This window comes from Carcharhinus amblyrhynchos, chromosome 14 (genome assembly GCF_965287045.1).
Source record: "Carcharhinus amblyrhynchos chromosome 14, sCarAmb.v2.hapA, whole genome shotgun sequence".
In the NCBI taxonomy this organism is placed as follows: Eukaryota; Metazoa; Chordata; class Chondrichthyes; order Carcharhiniformes; family Carcharhinidae; genus Carcharhinus; species Carcharhinus amblyrhynchos.
In genome coordinates, this window is record NC_137337.1 from 5,049,191 (window position 1) to 5,069,794 (window position 20,604).

Genomic DNA, 20,604 nt, shown 5'->3' on the forward strand with positions numbered 1-20,604 from the left:
GTCTCCACTCACATACTCACATTGTCTGCATCTTTAAGACTTGAATAGCAGGTTAGCTGTAAAGACTTGCATTCTAATCAGTATTCTGTAAACTGTGTGTGACTTTATATGCCTTTCTCTGATCAGAACCCTCCACACACCTGACGAAGGAACACCGTTTCCGAAAGCTTGTAAGATTACTATCAAATAAACTGGTTGGACTCTAACCTGGTGTTGTGAGACTTCTTACTGTACCTCAGGCTAACACAGTGAATTTACCAACTCAGCCTTCAAGGAACCATGTTTTTAAAACAAAAAGAGTACTCTTTTAGAATTACAGGCATACTTTATTTCCAATACACTATCACCAACTTCCACAGATTTCACAGCAAAGTGTGGAGTTTAAAGTACAGATATACACCGCCATTAAGGTCAAATCTATATGAGCAGCCTACAAAGCAGACAATTTTTTTTAAATGCTTCAAGCTTTGGCAACTTTTTACATTGGTCAATATTGACCAATGGAAAAAGTACATGCCAAGTGAAACAGCCTGGGAAAGGTGAAGCAGAATAATAGTGAGGAATACTGATCCCAATTGCTGCAAGATTCTACCAAAGTAACAGAAATTCTTTGTGTGCCATATCACTGTTTACAGTTTAATAATTGACTTGCTGACACTCATATAAAGTCACTAACTGACCTTACATACCCTTCAGTAAAGAGAGATTAAATGGTCAGAGAATTATTTACCCCTCATTGAATACAAGTGGTCCCTCATTCTGACTGACTATTCCTTCAGCACATTGATATATAAATGGTAACTCATTGACTGACTCCTCATCTATGCATATATAAATGGTTACTTGGTAATTGACTGACCCCAGATGGTCACTCTGTGACAGATTGTCACTTCCATCACTAGGTATATAAATGGTCACTTACTAACCCTTCAGTATATAAATGGTCGCTCAGTTACTTATCACTCAGTTTAACAATGTATAAGCGGCCTATCACTAAAAAATTACTCACTGACTGACCCTTCACTCTGGATAGAAACAGTCACTGACTGACTGAACTCTCAGTATAGAAACTTATAGGTTACCTACTGAGACTGGTTCCTCAGTTAACAGTTACAGATAGTCACTCCCTCACCAATTTTGGGAAATATGAGATTAACTAAATTGGCACAGGCTAGTAATTAAAACTCCAGTCATTTCTGATCTGACTACATTAAAATAGATGGTCACTCACTGACCCTCAGCACAATGATGGTCATTCACCGACCCTCAGCACAGTGATGGTTATTCACTGACCCTCAGGCAGACACAGTGATGGTCACTCACTGACCCTCGGGCAGTCACAGTGATGGTCACTCACTGACCCTCAGCACAGTGTTGGCTATTCACTGACCCTCAGCACAGTGATGGTCACTCACCAACCCTCAGCACAGTGATGGTTACTCACTGACCCTCAGGCAGACACAGTGATGGTCACTCATTGACCCCCAGTACAATGATGGTCACTCACGGACCCTCGGGCAGTCACAGTGATGGTCACTCACCGACCCTCAGCACAGTGATGGTCACTCACTGACCCTCAGCACAGTGATGGTTACTCACTGACCCTCAGTCAGACACAGTGATGGTCACTCATTGACCCCCAGTACAATGATGGTCACTCACGGACCCTCGGGCAGTCACAGTGATGGTCACTCACCGACCCTCAGCACAGTGATGGTCACTCACCGACCCTCAGTCAGACACAGTGATGGTCACTCATTGACGCTCAGCACAATGATGGTCACTTACTGACCTCGGGCAGACACAGTGATGGTCACTCACTGACCCTCAGGCAAGTCACAGTGATGGTCACTCACTGAATCTCAGCACGGTGATGGCCACTCACTGACCCTCGGGCTGGGCTGCGGATGGCGGTTGGCAGAAGCGCGTGCCGCGGCCGCTTTTGGCGGGAAGGCGGCCCCTGGCGCACGGCGCCTGGCGGGAGACCCCGTGCCGCCTGTCGGGGAGGCGGCAAGATGGCGGCCGCTGGCTGAGGGAGCGGGGGGAGGAGAGGAGAGTGGGGAGGGCGAGAGAGCAGGGCGGCCTCCAGCCAGCCAGCCAGCCAGCGGGAGGAAACACCGGAGCCCGGCCCAGCCTGGAGTAGCAGGGAGACAAACAAACCCGGCATGAGGATTTAAACCTGCGAGAGCCAGCGGCGCGGCTCCGGTCTGGGGAGGCGGCGTTGACGGGACGGGGGGAAGAGATTCGCCGGCCCCCTGTTACCGGGGGCCTGAGGCTTAGGCCCGAGCCTAGGCCTCGGCAGGATGAGCGCGGTGTGAGCTGGGCACCGCTATTTCTTTTATTTTCCTTTCAGTATTTTTTTCATTTTATATTTGTGGGGAGAGAGATCGGTCCCGGTTCCCCATCGCCGCCTGCCCTCCATTTGCTTCCTCCTCCTCCCCCCCCCCGATCCTGAGCCGCGGCCATGGCGGATACCCGGAGGCGGGTGAAGGTTTACACTCTCAACGAGGACAGGCAGTGGGACGATCGCGGCACCGGGCATGTCTCATCCAGCTATGTGGAGCGGCTGAAGGGAATGTCCCTCCTTGTCCGGGCCGAGTCTGATGGTAAGAGATGACTGGGGTGGGGAAGAGGAGGGGGGCAGCTCCCTGTCAGGGTGCTGTATTGGTGACAAATTACAGGCCTCAACCACCCAGCAATAGGTCTGTACACACTCAGTAATGTGTTAATATCTGAAATTCGAGTCTGCTTAATAGATCAGAGTGAATGAGGAGGGGAGTTTATCTGAAATTATATCTTATTGGTACTGAATATCTTCCCTGACATCTTCCTCTTGTATGGTATAACTCGAAAGAAGTTTAGTCTTGCTGCAAAGAGTTTATATCTATCCCTCATTAACCCTCGAGTGGTTTGTCAACCTCTGATTTGTATTGGTCAGCTGTCTCATGGAGGCAGTTCCCTTGAAAGGAAAACGTTGTGGCTCCACTTGATTGATTCTGTGTTTTCTGATGTTGATGATCAGATTGTGGAGTGCCATGATTCCTTGAGTTAACCACGGAATTGGCTGAATGCTGCAAAGAAAACATATGAAGTTGATGTCTCTTTGAGGTCCAGTTTTCTTTCTTTCACGTTGGGATATTTATTGTTGATTTGTGTCAACGTACATTGAAAATGATTTTCTTCAATGAGCGATCAGTATTTGAAAAGAAAGATCATTTAAGATCATAAACATTTTTCCAGTACAGATCTTTTGCTCATTTGCCTTGGCAATTTGAAAGAGCTATAGTTCTATTTCCCTGTTTTCTCCAACTTTTTTTTCATTTTTTCCAGTATTAAATTCTTCAAAAGCAGTTACTGTGGGGCATATGTCCTCACAACCTGTTTTAACAATATCATTCTTCAGGTCTCTCTTTGCTCATTTGGTGGTTTGGACTAGTGTGCATGGGGACAGGCCACTGTGTCCATCCACATGGCTGAAAGTTATCTCCCTACCTGGTCCCATTTTCTCAACTCTCAAGCAGCCAATGTACAGGGGAGAACAAGAAAACACTTCAGAGACACTGAAGTGTAGCAGCATTGACCTCAATGACTGTGAGGAGCTTACTATCCTGAGTTCCTGAGAATGGCCACAAATTATCCATCTATCCGCATCACATTTTGTGTCCCCACACCTTAATGATGAGGTAGAGCGGTGGTGAAGGAAGGAAAAAGAAAACAAAAATCCTGCATTCCGTATCGTGTTCCAGATTGGATGCCTTGTCCATTTGCTAAAGTTCTGCAAGTCAAAATACTGCTCAGTCACAGTCTAGATAGGCTGGGCAAATGGGCCAGGAACTGGCAAATGGAATTTAATGTTGGCAAGTGCGAAGTTGTCCACTTTGGTAGGAATAATGGTAGGAAGGACTGTTACTTACGTGGCGAAAAACTGCAGCACGCAATGGTGCAGAGGGACCTCGGGGTCCTTGTGCAGGAGTTGCAAAAACCCAGCCTGCAGGTGCAGCAGGTGATCAGGAAGGCAAATGGGATGCTGGCCTTCATAGCAAGGGGGATTGAATATAAAAGTAGGGAGGTCTTGCTGCAACTGGACAGGGCACTGGTGAGGCCGCAGCCGGAGTACTGTGTGCGGTTTTGGTCGCCGCACTTACGCAAGGATATTTTGGCCTTGGAGGGAGTGCAGAGGAGGTTTACTAGGCTGATAGCGGAGTTGAGGGGGTTGAACTATGAGGAGAGGCTGAATAAACTAGGCTTGTACTCGTTAGAGTTTAGAAGAATGAGGGGAGATCTCATTGAGACATATAAAATGATGAATGGGATGGATAGGATAGAGGTGGAGAGGCTCTTCCTGCTCAGAAAGGACAGTAGGACTAGGGGGCACAGCCTCAAGATAAAGGGGGGGGCGGTTTAGAACGGAGTTGAGGAGGAACTTCTTCACTCAAAGGGTGGTGAATCTCTGGAATTCTCTGCCTGTTGAAGTGGTGGAGGCTGCCTTGCTAAATATATTTAAGACACGGGTAGATAGGTTTTTGATAGGCAAGGGGATTAAAGGTTATGGGGAGAAGGCGGGAAAGTGGAACTGAGCCACAACAGATCAGCCATGATCTTATTGAATGGCGGGGCAGGCTCGAAGGGCTAGATGGCCTACTCCTGCTCCTATTTCTTATGTTCTTACATGAAGACCCATGTCAAAACTCAACCCCGAGTGGACATCATCGTCAAATCAAGAGCCAGTGATCATGACTAGCATGCTTGGCATTTCAAGCTATGTGGAGTAATCCACACCTACTAAGTTAGCGTCAGATGAGTTTGTGTTAGGACACTGGAAAGAACAACAGAATACCCTTTATTTGTAACTCTGAAGCATCTTCGTCTCCTATCCAAGATGGTGCCAGAGCATGGCAACTTCTTGCGAGCTGTGCCCACCGTACCCTCTAATTCTATCTTTTACACTCATTCTATGCACTCTCTCCTCTCCGTGAACAGTATGCTTTGTATAGTATGCAAGAAACAATATTTTTCACAGTATACTAATACACGTGACAATAATAAATCAAATCAAAATCTCCCATCAGTTTTGTAACTCCTCGTAACACAGGTGAATCCCAAAATTGGGAGCTTTCTTTACGATCATTTAGAAAAATATATATGAGCCAGTGGAGTTCTCAGGCCTGAGATGTTACGTCTCACAAACTTACATTGTCCCGGATCATGAAATCTTTCTTTCTCCATAAATGCATTGAGTACTGCTGAGTATTTCTAGCATTTTCTGTTTCTTTGGCAGACCGAAAGCTAGGCTTAATTCCTTCAGCTTTATGAGCTGTTTTGAGATAATTTCCCGAGCCCTCATTGGAAGCAGTGAGGTGAGTGACCATACTCAATCATACTTCTGATCACTTACTTCTTATCCACCTCATGATCATCAAGTGAATGAGGTTGGTTTGTATCATGCTATTCATAAAAGGTAACAACACCATATCGCCCCATTAACATAAGAATTGTTCAGTTGGTTTTGAAGTTAATATCTTTTATTTCCCACTTTAAGTTGGTTGCATCACCCTGACTGAACCACCTTCTGGTAACAACAGTGTTCAGTTTTCAGTAGCATGACATAACAAACTTCCTCATTTTACTGTTCATGTTTTGGTTAGCATTGTCAGTTTATGGAGAATTTGGATGGAAACCAGGGATGTTTCATTTTGATTGCCATGATAGTAATGTCCTTGAGGGTGCAGCTAATTATGCATGTATGGTTTTGGGTGTACACTGATGTGAAAGTGGTGGTATAACTTTGAAGTCAGAGAATTGACTCCGAAACATGCGGAGGCTAAATGTGAATCACCTTCACATCAGCAGCAGTATGCCTTTCGGCAGTTGCAATCTTACATTTTGGAAATGCATACACAATCCATAGACCTCCTGGGTACTTTCTAAACCCTATTTTCAAACAACGTTATTAAGACAGATTATTTTGTCATTTTATTTTCATTTTTGTGGGACATTGTTGTGTTTAATTTGACTGCTACGTTTTGCTCCTATAATACTGGCTACATTTAATACATTGACAGTGAAGGACTTCGCAATTTCCTAGAGTGCAAAAGGCATTAAATTTCAAATTTTGCCCATCAATCTTTTGTTTTGGGAGAAGGGTGTTTCTGCCAATTGCAACAAGAGCAACACAGAGCAAAATGTGTACATGTTTTTCTGCACAATCAAGTTTTCGCAACTGACAGTGTAACTGGGATCTGCTAACAATATCACAAATTTCAGGTATAAGTCTGAGGCCAATGTATGACCTGTAGCTGTTGATGTCGAGCTCTGAAGGGCTCCATTAGCAATCAGTCTGCCATTACAATTTAGAAAGATTTTTCTGTACGATTTTTATGTGATGGAATGAAACTTATAAAGCACATGTAAATAGAAATGGAATTGTGGCAGTAAAAGTGGAATTGTGGCAGTAAAAGTAGGGGAGCAGATTCTTTCTCCCTTGTATGGCAGACAAATACAGTATAAGAAAGCATTAATAAAGTCAGTTTTTGTATTCTTCAATCAGTTTTTTTGTATTCTTTTACCCATTCCTATATAATATGGGCTTACAGTTCCATCTGACTTTTTTTTCCCTTTTACGGTACTGCAGTCAATGGATTTCTTCATTTCATGTTGGGCTTTGAATAAGTCATAGTACAAGACATGATAGATTTTCATGCATTTCTACTTAAACAGTATGAAACACCAATTATTAAAACAATGCATTTTTGTTTTTCCAATCTTGTGTGGAGAATGCAGTTTGAGTGTATAATTCTATGGTGAAGTATTGGTTGGAGGTTTTCCAATGGTGCAAGCAATTTGAAGTGACTAATTAGCAGCATCACACAAGAAGCCAAGCGCACAGCATTGGTGTGTATTCCCTTTCCCTCCTAGTTCCCATTTCTCACCCCCTCCAGATCTTGCTTCCACTAATTTTTTTAAAGCCTAGTCAGTGACAGCATGACACTTGTGTTAATTTCCCACTGAAGGGGTAATAAAAATGTGCAATTTGTTAAGAACATTTACCTACTAGTTCCAAATTTTCCAGTTGAAATGTTATTTGAATTGAACGTTAATTCCTATAACGTTCAGATTATTTCTAACAACTTCACACTTGGATCATCTGTAGCTTGGGGTTCATTGAGGGAAATGCAAGAATTAAATTTAATCTTGTACCTGCTAAATCATCTCCAATGTTACACAGAAATAGCGTATTGAATGATTCTTCTATAGTCTGTAACTGAGTCTGAAAGTTTCAGTGGCTTATTGTCTCAACTTCAAGATCTGCTACAGAGTAATATAGAAAAATAGTATGATGCACAGAAGTTAGGTTTGATTGGTTTAATAAACTGTCCAGTTGGGATTTAGCTTCCTGACATGGGGATATTTTAGATTTTACAGAAAACTAAAACTTACTGTTGTGATGCAGTTTTAACTATTGCTCGAGCCACAAATAATTTTTGACTCTTGAACTTGCTGGGAGTTCTGTAATATTTGTTTATTGTTTACTGTTTCTTACTTTCTAAAATTCTTAATGTAGGTGATTTGGATAGCAATCTGCAATACATGTATTGTGTGTAGTGAATATAAGGAATTTTGAATGTAGTATCCAAACTAATTAACAAGATTAAGAAGTCATTGCATTAGCAATTTCTTCTTTAAAAAACAAAGAAATAGTTCATTAATTTAATGTGTGAAGCTGAAATTGTCATTTTCAGTAATTCTGTCTCCTTCCATGTCCTTTAAATTGGATCATTCTAGTCCAACAAAATAGTCTCATAAGAAGTTGTCTTTTATGTTCATAATTGGTAGCGGTGCCAAGGAGGCAAGGTAGCAGTGAAGACTAGCCTCAGGATCTGTAAAGTAGAGAGAAAAAAATTCACGCTGTCGCTACTAATTGCCAGCCGGAAACCATAGATGTAGTGTGGAAATAAAATTTTCTGTGGTCGACCAAACTTCCTAGGCCTGTATATAAAGAAGATGCAGTTCCCAAGCGGATTAATACCTGAAGGGCAGTTGACAAAGTATTCATTACTTTAGCTTATTTTTCTTTGAGCTGGCCCAACATCATCTTCAAACCTTCTGATAAAATTACTAAGTGGAAAGAGTGTGTCTTTTTTCAAAGATTGCCCGATTGGAGAGGTCTGGACAGGGCAGACAGGGAGAAATTGTTCCTATTAACGAAACTCTGACGAACCAATGCACACCAATTTATGGTGAATGCCAAAAGAACCAAAGACAACATCAGGAAAATGTTTTAACATAGTGTGTGGTTCGGATCTAGAATTTACTTCCTGAGAGTGTAGTGGAGGCAGATTCAATTGTGACTTTCAAAATGGAATTTAATAATTATCTGAAGAAAGAAAATTTGAGGCCTACAGATAAAAGCAGCAAAGTAGGACTAACTGAGTTCTTGCAGAGAGCCAGCATGAGTGTGACAGATTGAATGGCCTCCTGTGTTGCAACTATTCTGTGATTCTATAAATATTGTTTACAGGAGTTGGAAGTGTTTTATTTGAAGTAATGCAGCAATAAATTAAGGTTTAGCCTTTTGGTCCCTTGCTGTCCAATAGTAGCAATGTAAACTATCATAGTATTATGAACTATGCACTGGTGTGCATTATTATAAGGGTTTATATGTAGGAGAGCTGTTTCAAGTTGCTGAGAAATTCTAGAAGAGTTACTAATTTTTAACTGAACAAATAGAAATTTCACTTATCCATGGGATGTGAGTGTTGTTAACATGCCAAGTGTTGATTATCCACTTCTAGTTCCCCTTGGGAAGGTGATGGTGATCTACTTTCTTGAACTACTGCACTCCATATGATGAAGGTACTCCTCTCTTGAATGTTATAAAGAGATTTTCAGCAATGACTCAAAATTGATCGTTGGTTTGCCCAAGATTGTTTGCTTGGCAATGTGTTTTCAATTCCATGATCTTATGTTTGACAGCGTTTCTTTAATTTCTGAAAGAATTGTTGTAGTAAATTGTTATCTGTTGAACACGGAGTTGTCCTGAATTTTTAAAAAATTCTCAATGTTCAATAATGCTCTCAATGCTGCATTTATTTGCCCCCTTTTTAATTGCCCTGAAAGGTGATGGGTCACTAAAATCATTGAAGTCCTCATGGGGATTGCATTTGGTAGGAAATTCCAGCATATTGTCTCAATGACAGTAAAGGAAAGTGTATTATAGGTCTCAGGTTTGGATGATAATCTTTTTTGAAGAACTAATAATGTGATGTTTTCATGATGTTACTGCTCAGGTAGGTGCTAAGTATTATCACACTGTGCTCATGATGGAGAGATTAGGTGTTAAGTTCAGGATCAGGTGGGGCAGTGTAGGAAGGCAGAACAGGGATAAATGATCAACCAAACTTCTATATCCCACATGGTAATTTTTTTGTTATGGTGATCCAGTGGCGGAAAGCATTCCATTGTATTATTGATTTGGTTCCTACATCCAGGCCTGAAATTATTCTTCAATTTTATCAAGTGGCCAACAGAAGTATGAAAATATCTCTTTATGGATTCTATTGGAAACGCAAACTTATAGCTCGCTGACTTGCACGTGAACAAGATCAGGTGTACCTCACAGCAATGATGGAACTATTAAACTCAGGATTGGCTGAATGCCTGTTGTTTCATTTGTTTCACACACACAGTGGTGATTCTTTATTCGCTACAGTGATTCTTTTTTATTCTGTTAAAGCAGTTATAGGAGAAAGTACTAAACAATATAAAACTTTAGTGGAATCATGTATGATGCATATCCTACTTTATCAAGGCTGGCCAGATTTCCATTCTTCATTCCTGTTGAGAAAGTTGCAATTGATAAAACTTTTAGCTGGGATTATGGGCCCTTTTTAAATGGTGAAAAATAGTGGCATTAATCATGTATCATTGTATGATGAAGTACTGAATATATATTACTCACATAAGGGTTAGGCCTGGTGCTGGGACCTGATAATGTTCTAACGTTCTTCGACACTTTGATTTGAGGTAAAATTTACTTATTCTTTCTGGTTCTTTTCAAATTGTGACAGGCAAAGAGTATACTTTTCTGTTGACTAGTACCTAATTTGTCTTGTTGGAGCAAATATTTGCATATGGCTCTGAATCACTACAGTATCAAATCCTATCCCATACTGACAAAAAATACCAATGTTATATGATGGAAAAAATGGTGGGCAGTGTTTTTAATGTCATTTGCCAGCTGAGTACTTGATATTCATGAACACAGCAATGTAATCTGGACAGGTTGCATCTTGTTTTTACCACTTTCTGGTTAATTGCATAATCTTTCTCAAAAACTGCTGATGCCTTGAGTGCTGGATCCAGTTTGAATGTCTGGCCATTTCAGTCAATGGAATGATCAAAAATAGGAACAATGGTGAATCATTTATTGGTACATATTTTTGCTGAGGAAATTAATCTATTCTATACACCTAAGCATCATAGACATATAGACCTAAGGGGGACTAGTTTGGGTAAATGCATGGGTTGTGGGGATAGGTCCTGGATGGGTTTGTGGTTGGTGCAGACTTGATGGGCCGAATGGTCGCTTTCTGCACTGTAGGCTGTATGATTCTATAGAACTTGAACGTTGTATACACTTCCTACTTTTTTTTAGTTTCCTGTAGTTACATGTGTATGCCAATATTCTGGTAAGTCAGTAAATTTTTGCAGATTTGTTACCTATGAAATTTCATCAACCAGAAATATTGACACATTTATTGTGAAATGGCTAATGGTAGTAAGGTGTAAAAAAAAAGCCACAAAGTTTTAAAGCTGCTGCTGTGAAAGTTAAGCACTTTTGGACTGTAGTCCTTTCACTTTCACTTATTGGATCTATGTTATTGACAAGGCTAACATTTATTACCCATTACCCATCCTAATTGCTCTTGGCAAGGTGGGTTACCTTAAACCACAGCAGTCTGAAGGTATGCCCGGGTGCTGTTAGGCAGGATATTCTACAATTTTAATGCTAGACGATGAAGGAACAAAGGTATATTTCCAAGTCAAGGTGAGGTGTAACTTGGAGGAGAACTTGCAGATGGTGATGTTGGAATCCACCTGCTGCCTTTGTCCTTGTAAGCAGTTGAGGCTGTGGGCTTTGGAGCTGCTATTGAAGAAACTGTGGTGAATTATTGCAGTGCATCTTGTAGATGACATACATTGCTGCCACTGTGCATCAGTGGTGGAGGGATAGGTTGCCGATCAAGTGAGCTGCTTTGTCCTAAATGATGATGAGCTTCTCAAGTATTGTTGGAATTGCACTCAGCCAGGCAAGTGGTGAGTATTCCATCACACCCTTTGACTTGTGCCTCATGGATGCTTTAGGGATGAAGAGGTCAATTACTAACCACAGAATCCCCTTATAGCTGTAGTAGTTTCTGGTAAGATGTGACCCCAAGAATGTCATAATGGGAAATTGGACAATGCTGTTTAAAAACAGAAGGAAGTAGTTGAAGCCTGTCTTGTTGGGGATGGTCATTATCTACAATCTGAAAGGTATGAATGTTATTTACTGCTTTTCAGTCCAAACTTGAATGTTGTTCAGGTCTTGCTGCATGTGGACATGGAATACTTTGTTACCCGAGGAGTTGTGAATGGATCTGAACACTGTGCAATCATTGAACATTGCCTTTATTGACCTTTTGATGAAGGGATGGTCATTGTTGAAAGTAGCTGAAGGTAATTTGATCTAAAAACTTGCCTGAGGAAATCTGTCCCAGTATTCTGGGGTGAGATGGTTGGCCTCTTACAACCACAATCATCTTTCTTTGTGCTGGATTTGACTCCAGCCTGTGGAGAGATTTTCCCTTTAGTTTTCACTGACATTAATTTTACAAAGGCCTCTTGATTGACTGTTTGGTCAATTACTTTCTTGATGCTGAGGGAAATCACATTCACTTTGCCTTAATTCAGCTCTTTTGTCCTTGTTTGGACCGTAGCTGTAATGAGGTCTTGAGCTGAATGATCCTGACAGAGCCCAAACTGAATATCTGTGAGCTGGTTTTTAATGAGTGATCCTGCTTGATGGCACTGTAAACGGCAGCTTCCATTACTTTTCTGATGGCTGAGTTGACTGATGGGACAGCTATTGGCCAAATTAGAATTATTAACAGCACGCAACTGGGAATTTAAAAAAAACATTTACAGGATGTGGGCATTGTCTCCTAGGCCAGCATATATTGGCCTTCCCTAATTGCTCTTGAGAAGGAGGTGCTTTCTTAAATTGCCGCAGTCTCTGAGGTATAGGTACACTCTCAGTGCTGCTAAGGAGCGAATTCCAGGATTTTGACTGTGCAACAGTGAAGGGATGGCGATATATTTCCAAGTCAGGATGGTGAATGACTTGTTGGGAACCTCTAGATGTTTTCCAGCCATCTGCTACCCTTGTCCTTCCAGGTGGAGGTTGCGGCCGTGCGTTTGGAAGGTGCTGCCTAAGGAACTTTAGGTGAGTTTCTGTCATGCATCCTGCAGATGGTACACACTGCTAACACTTTCTCTGTGGCATTGGAAGGATTGACTGTATGTGGAATGGGTAGCAATCAAGCTGTCCTGGATGGTGTCAAGTTTCTTGAGTGATTGTGCACCTGCACTCATCCAAGCACATGGATGAAATTTACCATTTTTCTTGGGTAAATCCCAGTATTGTAGCTGTACTGGAAAACATGATTGAGAAAAACATAAGAATACAAGTAAAGAAGCAGGAGTAGGTCATTTAGTCCCTTGAGCCTGCTCTGCCATTCAATAGATATCATAGTTGATCTAATTGTGACCTTAATTCACTTTCCAGCCTTGCTCCATTAACTCTTGACTTCTGTGTAGATCAAAAATCTGTCTAACTTGGCTTTGAATATACTGAAGGCTGCACAGCTCACTGCGGAACAGAATTCCAAACGCGGAACAACTCTGAGAAAATAGAGATGTAGATTGTGGCGAAGCGTAATCTTTAGCTCAAATATTCCACACAATTATTGCTGAAATGAGGCTTAAAGGGGAGCATGAATGGGCGCTCAGCGTTTCTGGTTACAGGGTTTTCTGATGAGTTAGATAGGGGAGCAAAACAGGAAGTGGGTTGCAGTATTGCACATAACTATGTATAGGCCATCTGGCCCCTCGAGCCTGGTCCTCATTCAATAAGATCATAGCTGATCTTTTCATGGACTCAACACCACTTACCCGCCCACTCACCATAACCCTTAAGATCTAGCATATCGACACAAACATCACAAGAACCCTTAATTTCTTTACTGTTCAAAAATCTATCTACCTTTGCCTTAAAAACATTCAACGAGGTAACCTCAATTGCTTCAGTGGGCAGGGAATTCCACAGATTCACATCGCTTTGGATGGCAGAGTTCCTCATCAACTCAGTCCTAAATTTGCTCCCCCTTATTTTGTGCCTATGCCCCCTAGTTCTAGTTTTAAAAACATGGTTTAAAAAAAAATCACAGCTATGGGGAAGGATAATATGGGGGAAGGAGGATTGAATGAAGTCGTGTAGGTTGAACTGAGGAATAAAAAAACTACCTCCACATGCACACGCACATACACAGTCAGCGGGAGGTAGAGCAAACATGTCGGCCAAGTAACTGAGAGGTGCAGGAACAATCGGGTACTAACACCAGGGGATTTCAGCAATCTAATACTAACTGAGATAAATTCAATGTGGAAGATACAGAAGGGTGCAGAACTCTTAAAATGCATTCAGGAGAATTTGTTTTAAGCCAGTGTGCAGCAAGCCCAACAAGACAGTTTTGAGCTTAATTTGAGGGAATTAAGCTAGATAGATGGAAGCGGTATCAGTGAAAGAGCATCTTAATGATAATTCAGATCCAGAGTAGTTACGAGAAACTAATGAGGAAGGGAAAAAGATAAACCAGGAGTAAAAGTTTTGAATTAGGGAAAGAACATTTTTTTCAGCTGAGATGTCATTTGACAAAAGTAGATTGAAGCAGTTATTTGCAATTAAATCAGTGTCAGAGAAGTGGGGGGGGGGGTGTTTGAGGAGATAATAAATAGGAGGTAAAAAAGGATGGGGCCCTCAAATTCAGAACTCTTGGATGTCAAAAGAGCAGACAGATTAAGATTAGACAAAAAAGCTTGTATCAGATGCCAAAAATGAAATACTACAGAGAGCCTCAAGGAGTATAGAAGTGAAATGAAAAAAGAAATTAGGTAGGCAAAGAGGTATAAAATAACATTAGCCATTAACATCAAGGAATGCCCAAAGATGTTTTTAAAATTCATATTGAGCAAGAGGATAGTTAAGGAAAGAATAGACCATTCAGAGACCAAAAAGGTAACTTGTTTGTGGAGGTGGAAAACATAGACACAGTCCTTAATGCTTCTTTTTTCACAAAAGAGGAGGAAGAAGACGACATTCTAGTCGAGAAGGGATGTGAAATATAGAATGTGATAAACATTGTGTGGGAGGAAACATCAAGCATTCTTGAAAGGTTACAAACCGGAAGAAGTGCATCCCAGGCTGCTAAGGGAATAAATAGCGGAAGTCCTAAGAATTTTCCACTTCTCTTTGGCTGCAGGCATGGTACAGTAGTTCTGCTAACATTGTACCGTTGTGCACAAAGGGAGGAAAGGATAACCTGAGTAAGAGATAAAGTTGCTGTAGTCCCAGATGACCATAGGCTGCTCTATCCTTTGAGAGGGAGATCAGACTTGTTGAAAAGGCAGCCTTCGTGAATAATCTCAGCTGGTATGGGAATTGAACCTGCATTGTTGGCATTGCTCTGCATCACGAAACAGCCAGTTGAGCTAACTGTAATTGCAGAACACTCAGCAGAACCCCACTGCTGGGCAAATTATTGGGGGAAAAGTTCTGAAGATTATATAAATCATCATTTAGAAAGGTATAGATGGTCAAGTCCAATCAGCATGGATTTGTTATGGGAAAAGTTGTAGCTGACGAATTTGTTTGAGTTTTTCAAGAAGGGCCAGTACATGCTGCATGTTTGATGTAGTCTATGTAGATTTTAGCAATACTTTTGACAAGGTTCCATGTAGACTGGTCAGAAAATTAAAAGATCATAGGAACCAAAATTGTCTCAATGGCAGGAAGGAAAGGATATTTTTGTGACTGGAAAACTGTATCTAATGGCTTAAGGCTCAGAACTGGGTCCTTTGTATTCTTGATATCTATCAGTGATATAGAATTAAACATAGGAGGCATGCTTAAGATGGCACAAAAAATGGCTATGATTTGTAAGTGAGGACATTATCGATGGACTGGTTGGGGCAGAAGAGTGGCAAATGGAATTCAGTCTGAAGAAGTGTGAGGTAATACGTTTGGAGAGCATACACAAGACAGTGTAATGCACAATAAATAGTAGAATTTTGAGCAGAGTGCGAAGGATCAGAAGAACATTTGGCGTATACATGCACTGATCTTTGAGTGTAGCAGGACAAGTAGACAAATGGGTCACGAAGGCCGTTATTCAATGACGCCTAGAGTGTATGAGCAGAAGAGGTCATGTCAGAATTGTATAAAACACTTAGCTTGCAGCTAGATTACTGCGCAGAGTTCTGGTCATCCTTTACAATAAGGTTGTGATTGTACTGGAAAGGGTACAAAGAAAATCTATGAAACTGTTGCCAGAAATGGAAAATTTTAACTATGAACAAAAATTGGAAGGCCACGTTGTTTTCTTTGGGGCAGAGATTTTAATGAGGGGTCTAGAGAGGGCGAGTAGAATGGAGAGATTAATATTGGAAGTGGGGGGAGCACAAAGATGGATTAGAAGGAAATTGGGTTTTCTCACCCAGGAATGAGATCTGGAATATTTAGATATGCACTCAAGGTGTTATAACCTGAAGGGCTATGAACCAAGAACTAGAAGATGAGTATGGCCGGATAGTGCTTTTTTAGACAGCATGGGTATGTTGGGCCAAATTGCCGTCTCCTGTGCTGTAATTATTTTTAAGTACTTTGTTTCTATACTCCACGTCCATCTCCACAATAGAAAAATCAACTTTGGACTGTATTAATTCCTATTGATTTTAGGAGAAGCGAGGAGAGTTATCACCATATTTCCAATCTGAGCATGTGGCAGTTAAGCTTTTACAACTTGTTGTACTGTTTTTGCATCACTCCTTTGTTTCTCATGATTTGGAAAACTGAGGTAGTTCACCAGTAATAGAAATGCTGATCCCAGCCGAACCATTCTGCTTTCCTTGTGATACTTGAAAATTTTATTGCATTTTAGTTGTGTACACCAGCATAGCTTAAATAGTTCTGCTCAGTAAATGGAGAACAGTGGGACATAGCAAGAGTGATTATGTAGCAAAAATCTAACCAACAGCTCATGCTAACACGAACAAAATTGAGAAATTTCTAGCTGAATCTGATTGGACTGCAGTTTATCCTTCGTTCTCAAGCTAGCTTACGTTCTATAGCATGGGCTGCATTTTACACTTGCTGCTGTACTTGCTGAAAATTGTCCACAAAATTGCAACCTCTATGTCAAAGATATCCCTTTTCCCAGCAATTTAAATCTGGTGTTGATTCAAGGAAATTCCCAGACATCCAACAACAGTGATGTCAGCAAGTAAGATAAAAAGCCAGTCATGTTGAAACATTCATGTGAACATGCAAATCAGGAAGTTCACTGACTTGCAGAGTATAGCCATTATGATACAGAGAGAGGCCATTCAGCCCCTCCAGTCTGCGGCTGTCTGCAAAACAATCTAATCTTATCAGTTCCATTCATTGCTCTACCCCCATAACCCCAAAAACGTATTTCCTTGAACTGCCTTTCCAATTTTCTTTTTAATCATTCACTGTCTCCACTTCCACAACTGTGGTGGGAAGCTAGTTTCAGGTAATTTTTAAGACAAATTCAGTTTTTAGATTTGTGCAATGTCACTGTCATGACTGGATGTTGCTCATTATTACATTTTTTTCATTTATAACATGACGGGTCAATTTTTGGAACCATTGGCCACAACTTTCCTTAAGATTACAGCTAAAGTGATGAATACCTTGACAAATGCCTTTCATGTATTAATTAATCCTCATTGGAAACTGCACCTTCTTTGTATATGTGCCTAGGCAGTTGAGTCAACCACAAAAACTTTTCACAGCCAAACTCGATACCCCTCACGCCGGCTGCCCTTCCTATGGTAGACATCCTGAGGCTAGTCATATGAGACTGTTTTCAGTCAGAGCACTTTGTCTGACTACAATGATCCAATTTTAAGGACATTGAGGTAGACAATTACCAAAAATTAATATTCATAAAATACAGAAATTGTTCCTTTCTTTAAAAAGTAATTGTAAATACAGGGTGTTAATTAGTTTGGGTACTGCATTCAAACTGTTCCTTGTATTGATTACACACAATGCATGTACTGCCTACCACTATTCAAATCATCTACATTAATTTTTTTTTAGAAATTACATTCAAAGGGAAGCAGATGTGTGAAAACTTGTTTGTGGCACAGGGAAACAGTTAAAACAGCATCAGCAACTTAGTAGTTTTATTTTCTACAAAGTCTGGAATATTCCCATGTTGATAAATTAAAACCCTATAGAACAGTTTATTAAACCAATTGGACCTAAGGCAGTAATAGATCTTGAAGTTGACGCAATAAACCACTGAAACTTAAACTGCAGAAACAACATTTAATGTGGTATTTCTGTGTAACATTGATAGTCCCATCACTTTGAATCTTCAGATCGGGAAGTAAATAATCATGATTGGTTAAAGGAAGAAAATAAACTACCATAAACATGAAAATCTTTCAAAAATATACATGGAATTGCGTATCATAATGTAAAGTTAGCTTTTTGGGATCAGTGAAGGTGTTTAGTAATAATGCAGTAATTATGAACTTATGCCAGCAAAACTCAGATACACAATTCAATATGACGTAACTTTTCTAAAGGGTTTTAAAGTGAAATTAACAGGGTCGTATTCGAAGGTTTCATCTGTTCACTGTGTAGGGAGAATATCTCAGCCATGTACCCTCTGGAGGTAGCGTGGAATCATTGACAGTAACTTCAGAATTTCCAGGTTCTTCACATATAGAACATAGAACATTGCAGTGCAGTGCAGGCCCTTCAGCCCTCGATATTGCACTGATCTATGAAACCAATCTAAAGCCTATCTAACCTACACTATTCCAGTATCATCCATATGCTTATCCAATGACCATTTAAATGCCCTTAAAGTTGGTGAGTCCACTGCTGTAGTAGACAGGGCATTCCACGCCCCTACTACTTTCTGAGTAAAGAACCTACCTCTGCCATCTGTTCTATATCTATCACCCCTCAATTTAAACCTATATCCCCTCATACTAGCCATCACCGAGTGTATGGTGTCGAAATTTGCTGATGACACCAAGATTGGTGGAACGACAAATTGCGCGGAGGGCGTGGAGAGTCTGCAGAAGGATCTAGATAGGCTGGGCGAATGGGCCAGGAAATGGCAAATGGAATTTAATGTTGGCAAGTGCGAGGTGGTCCACTTTGGCAGGAATAAAGGTAGGAAGGACTATTACTTACGGGGCGAAAAACTGCAGCAGGCGACGGTGCAGAGGGACCTCGGGGTCCTTGTGCATGAGTCGCAAAAACCCAGCCTGCAGGTGGTCAGGAAGGCTAATGGGATGCTGGCCTTCATAGCGAGTGGGATTGAATATAAAAGTAGGGAGGTCTTGCTGCAGCTGTATAGGGCATTAGTGGGGCCGCAGCTGGAGTACTATGTGCAGTTTTGGTCGCTGTACTTACGCAAGGATATTTTGGCTTTGGAGGGAGTGCAGAGGAGGTTTACTAGGCTGATACCGGAGTTGAAGGGGTTGAGCTATGAGGAGAGGCTGAATAAACTAGGCTTGTACTCGTTAGAGTTTAGAAGAATGAGGGGAGATCTCATTGAGACGTATAAGATGATGAATGGGATGGATAGGATAGAGGTGGAGAGGCTCTTCCTGCTCAGAAAGGACAGTAGGACTAGGGGGCACAGCCTCAAGATAAAGGGGGGGCTGTTTAGAACGGAGTTGAGGAGGAACTTCTTCACTCAAAGGGTGGTGAATCTCTGGAAGTCTCTGCCCTTTGAGGTGGTGGAGGCTGCCTCGCTAAGTATTTTTAAGACGCGGGTTGATGGGTTTTTGATAAGCGAGGGGATTAAAGGTTATGGGGAGAGGGCAGGAATGTGGAACTGAGACATGACAGATCAGCCATGATCTTATTGAATGGCGGGGCAGGCTTGAAGGGCTAGATGGCCTACTCCTGCTCCTATTTCTTATGTTCTTATCTCCTTCCGAGGAAAAGGGCTCCCCCGTCCACCCTATCTAAGCCTCTGATCATCTTGTATACCTCTATTAAGACCCCTCTTCACCTTCTCTGTAAACGAACACAGCCCCAAGTCCCTCAGCCTTTCCACATAAGACCTTCCCATCATAGCAGGCAACATCCTGGTAAATCTCCTCTGCACCCTTTCTAATGCTTCCACATCTTTCCTATAACGTGGCGACCAGAACTGTACGCAATACTCCAAGTGCGGCCGCACCAGCAATTTGTACAGCTGCAACATGACCTCGTGGCTCCGAATCTCAATCCCTCCACCAATAAAAGCTGTCACACCATACGCCGCCTTAACCCTATCAACCTGGGTGCCAACTTTCAGGGATCTATGCACATAGACACCGAGATTTCTCTGCCCATCCACACTACCAAGTAACTTACCATTAACGCAGTACTCTGTATTCCTGTTACTCCTTCCAAAGTGAATCACTGCATAAGTACTTAATTGGCTATAAAGTGTTTTAGGGTGAGCTGGGATTGTGAAAGTTCCATTCTAAATGTACGCCTCTTACCTTTATTTAACAAAGTAAATACTGAAGCTGCATAACTATTACGTTTTAATTGTGTCTCCCAATTAATTAAGTTGGGTTCAGTACCATTATGGCTGTTCGAGATTGGCCTAGTGCTTCATGTCGTTAGTGTGTGCCTAAACTGGACCAGATACTGGGCAAGACGACAGCTCAGTGACTATCGCTGATTGCTGTGCAGACACATGGATTTGGGCCAGTGTCTGTGGGAGTTTGCGCATTCTCCCTGTGCTTGCGTGAGTTTTCTCCGGGTGCTCCGGTTTCCTCCCACACCCCAAAGATGTGCTGTTAGGCTGATTGGCAGGAATAAATTGTCCCTAAATCAGTTTCCCTCAATCTGGATGGCCATAAAACATGAGAAAGGGGTCATGGGTAGAGAGGTGGACTGGTGGTGTTGAGATGGCGGCGCGGGCTCGTTGGGCCGAAGGGCCTGTTTCCCGGGCTGATTTTGTTCTTTGTTCTTTGTATTATACATGAGAGAGAAAAATGAAACAATTTTGTCATAGGAATAATCAATTATTACTGATTTAACTCATCTTACATCTGTGGATCACCACCTTGTTACGGTGAAGAGAACTGTCTGCTCTGATGGCCACTTGAGCAATGCTGTAATGATCCCCTTGCTCCTTTGGGTGCACCCGTGCCACAAGTTTGGCAGGAGGGAGGTGCAGAAGAATGCAGTTGAAAAAGTCCTCGAAGGCAGAACAGACGAAGGAAGACTGTCGC

General features: G+C 41.6%; 1 protein-coding gene across 3 annotated transcripts in view; it reads left to right on the forward strand.

The window, feature by feature from the left end:
- Positions 1-2,053: 2,053 nt before the first annotated feature.
- Positions 2,054-20,604, forward strand: part of LOC145352398 (serine/threonine-protein phosphatase 4 regulatory subunit 3A) — a 111,175-nt gene continuing 92,624 nt past the window's right edge. For 2 of the 3 annotated variants that reach the window (XM_080202190.1, XM_080202191.1), the window contains exon 1: positions 2,055-2,606. In XM_080202190.1, the coding sequence (XP_080058316.1) occupies positions 2,465-2,606 (142 nt within the window). In that variant the 5' untranslated portion in view covers positions 2,055-2,464. Of the gene's footprint in view, positions 2,607-20,604 lie in introns of all 3 variants that reach the window. The other variant, XM_080202192.1, reaches the window with a different exon arrangement.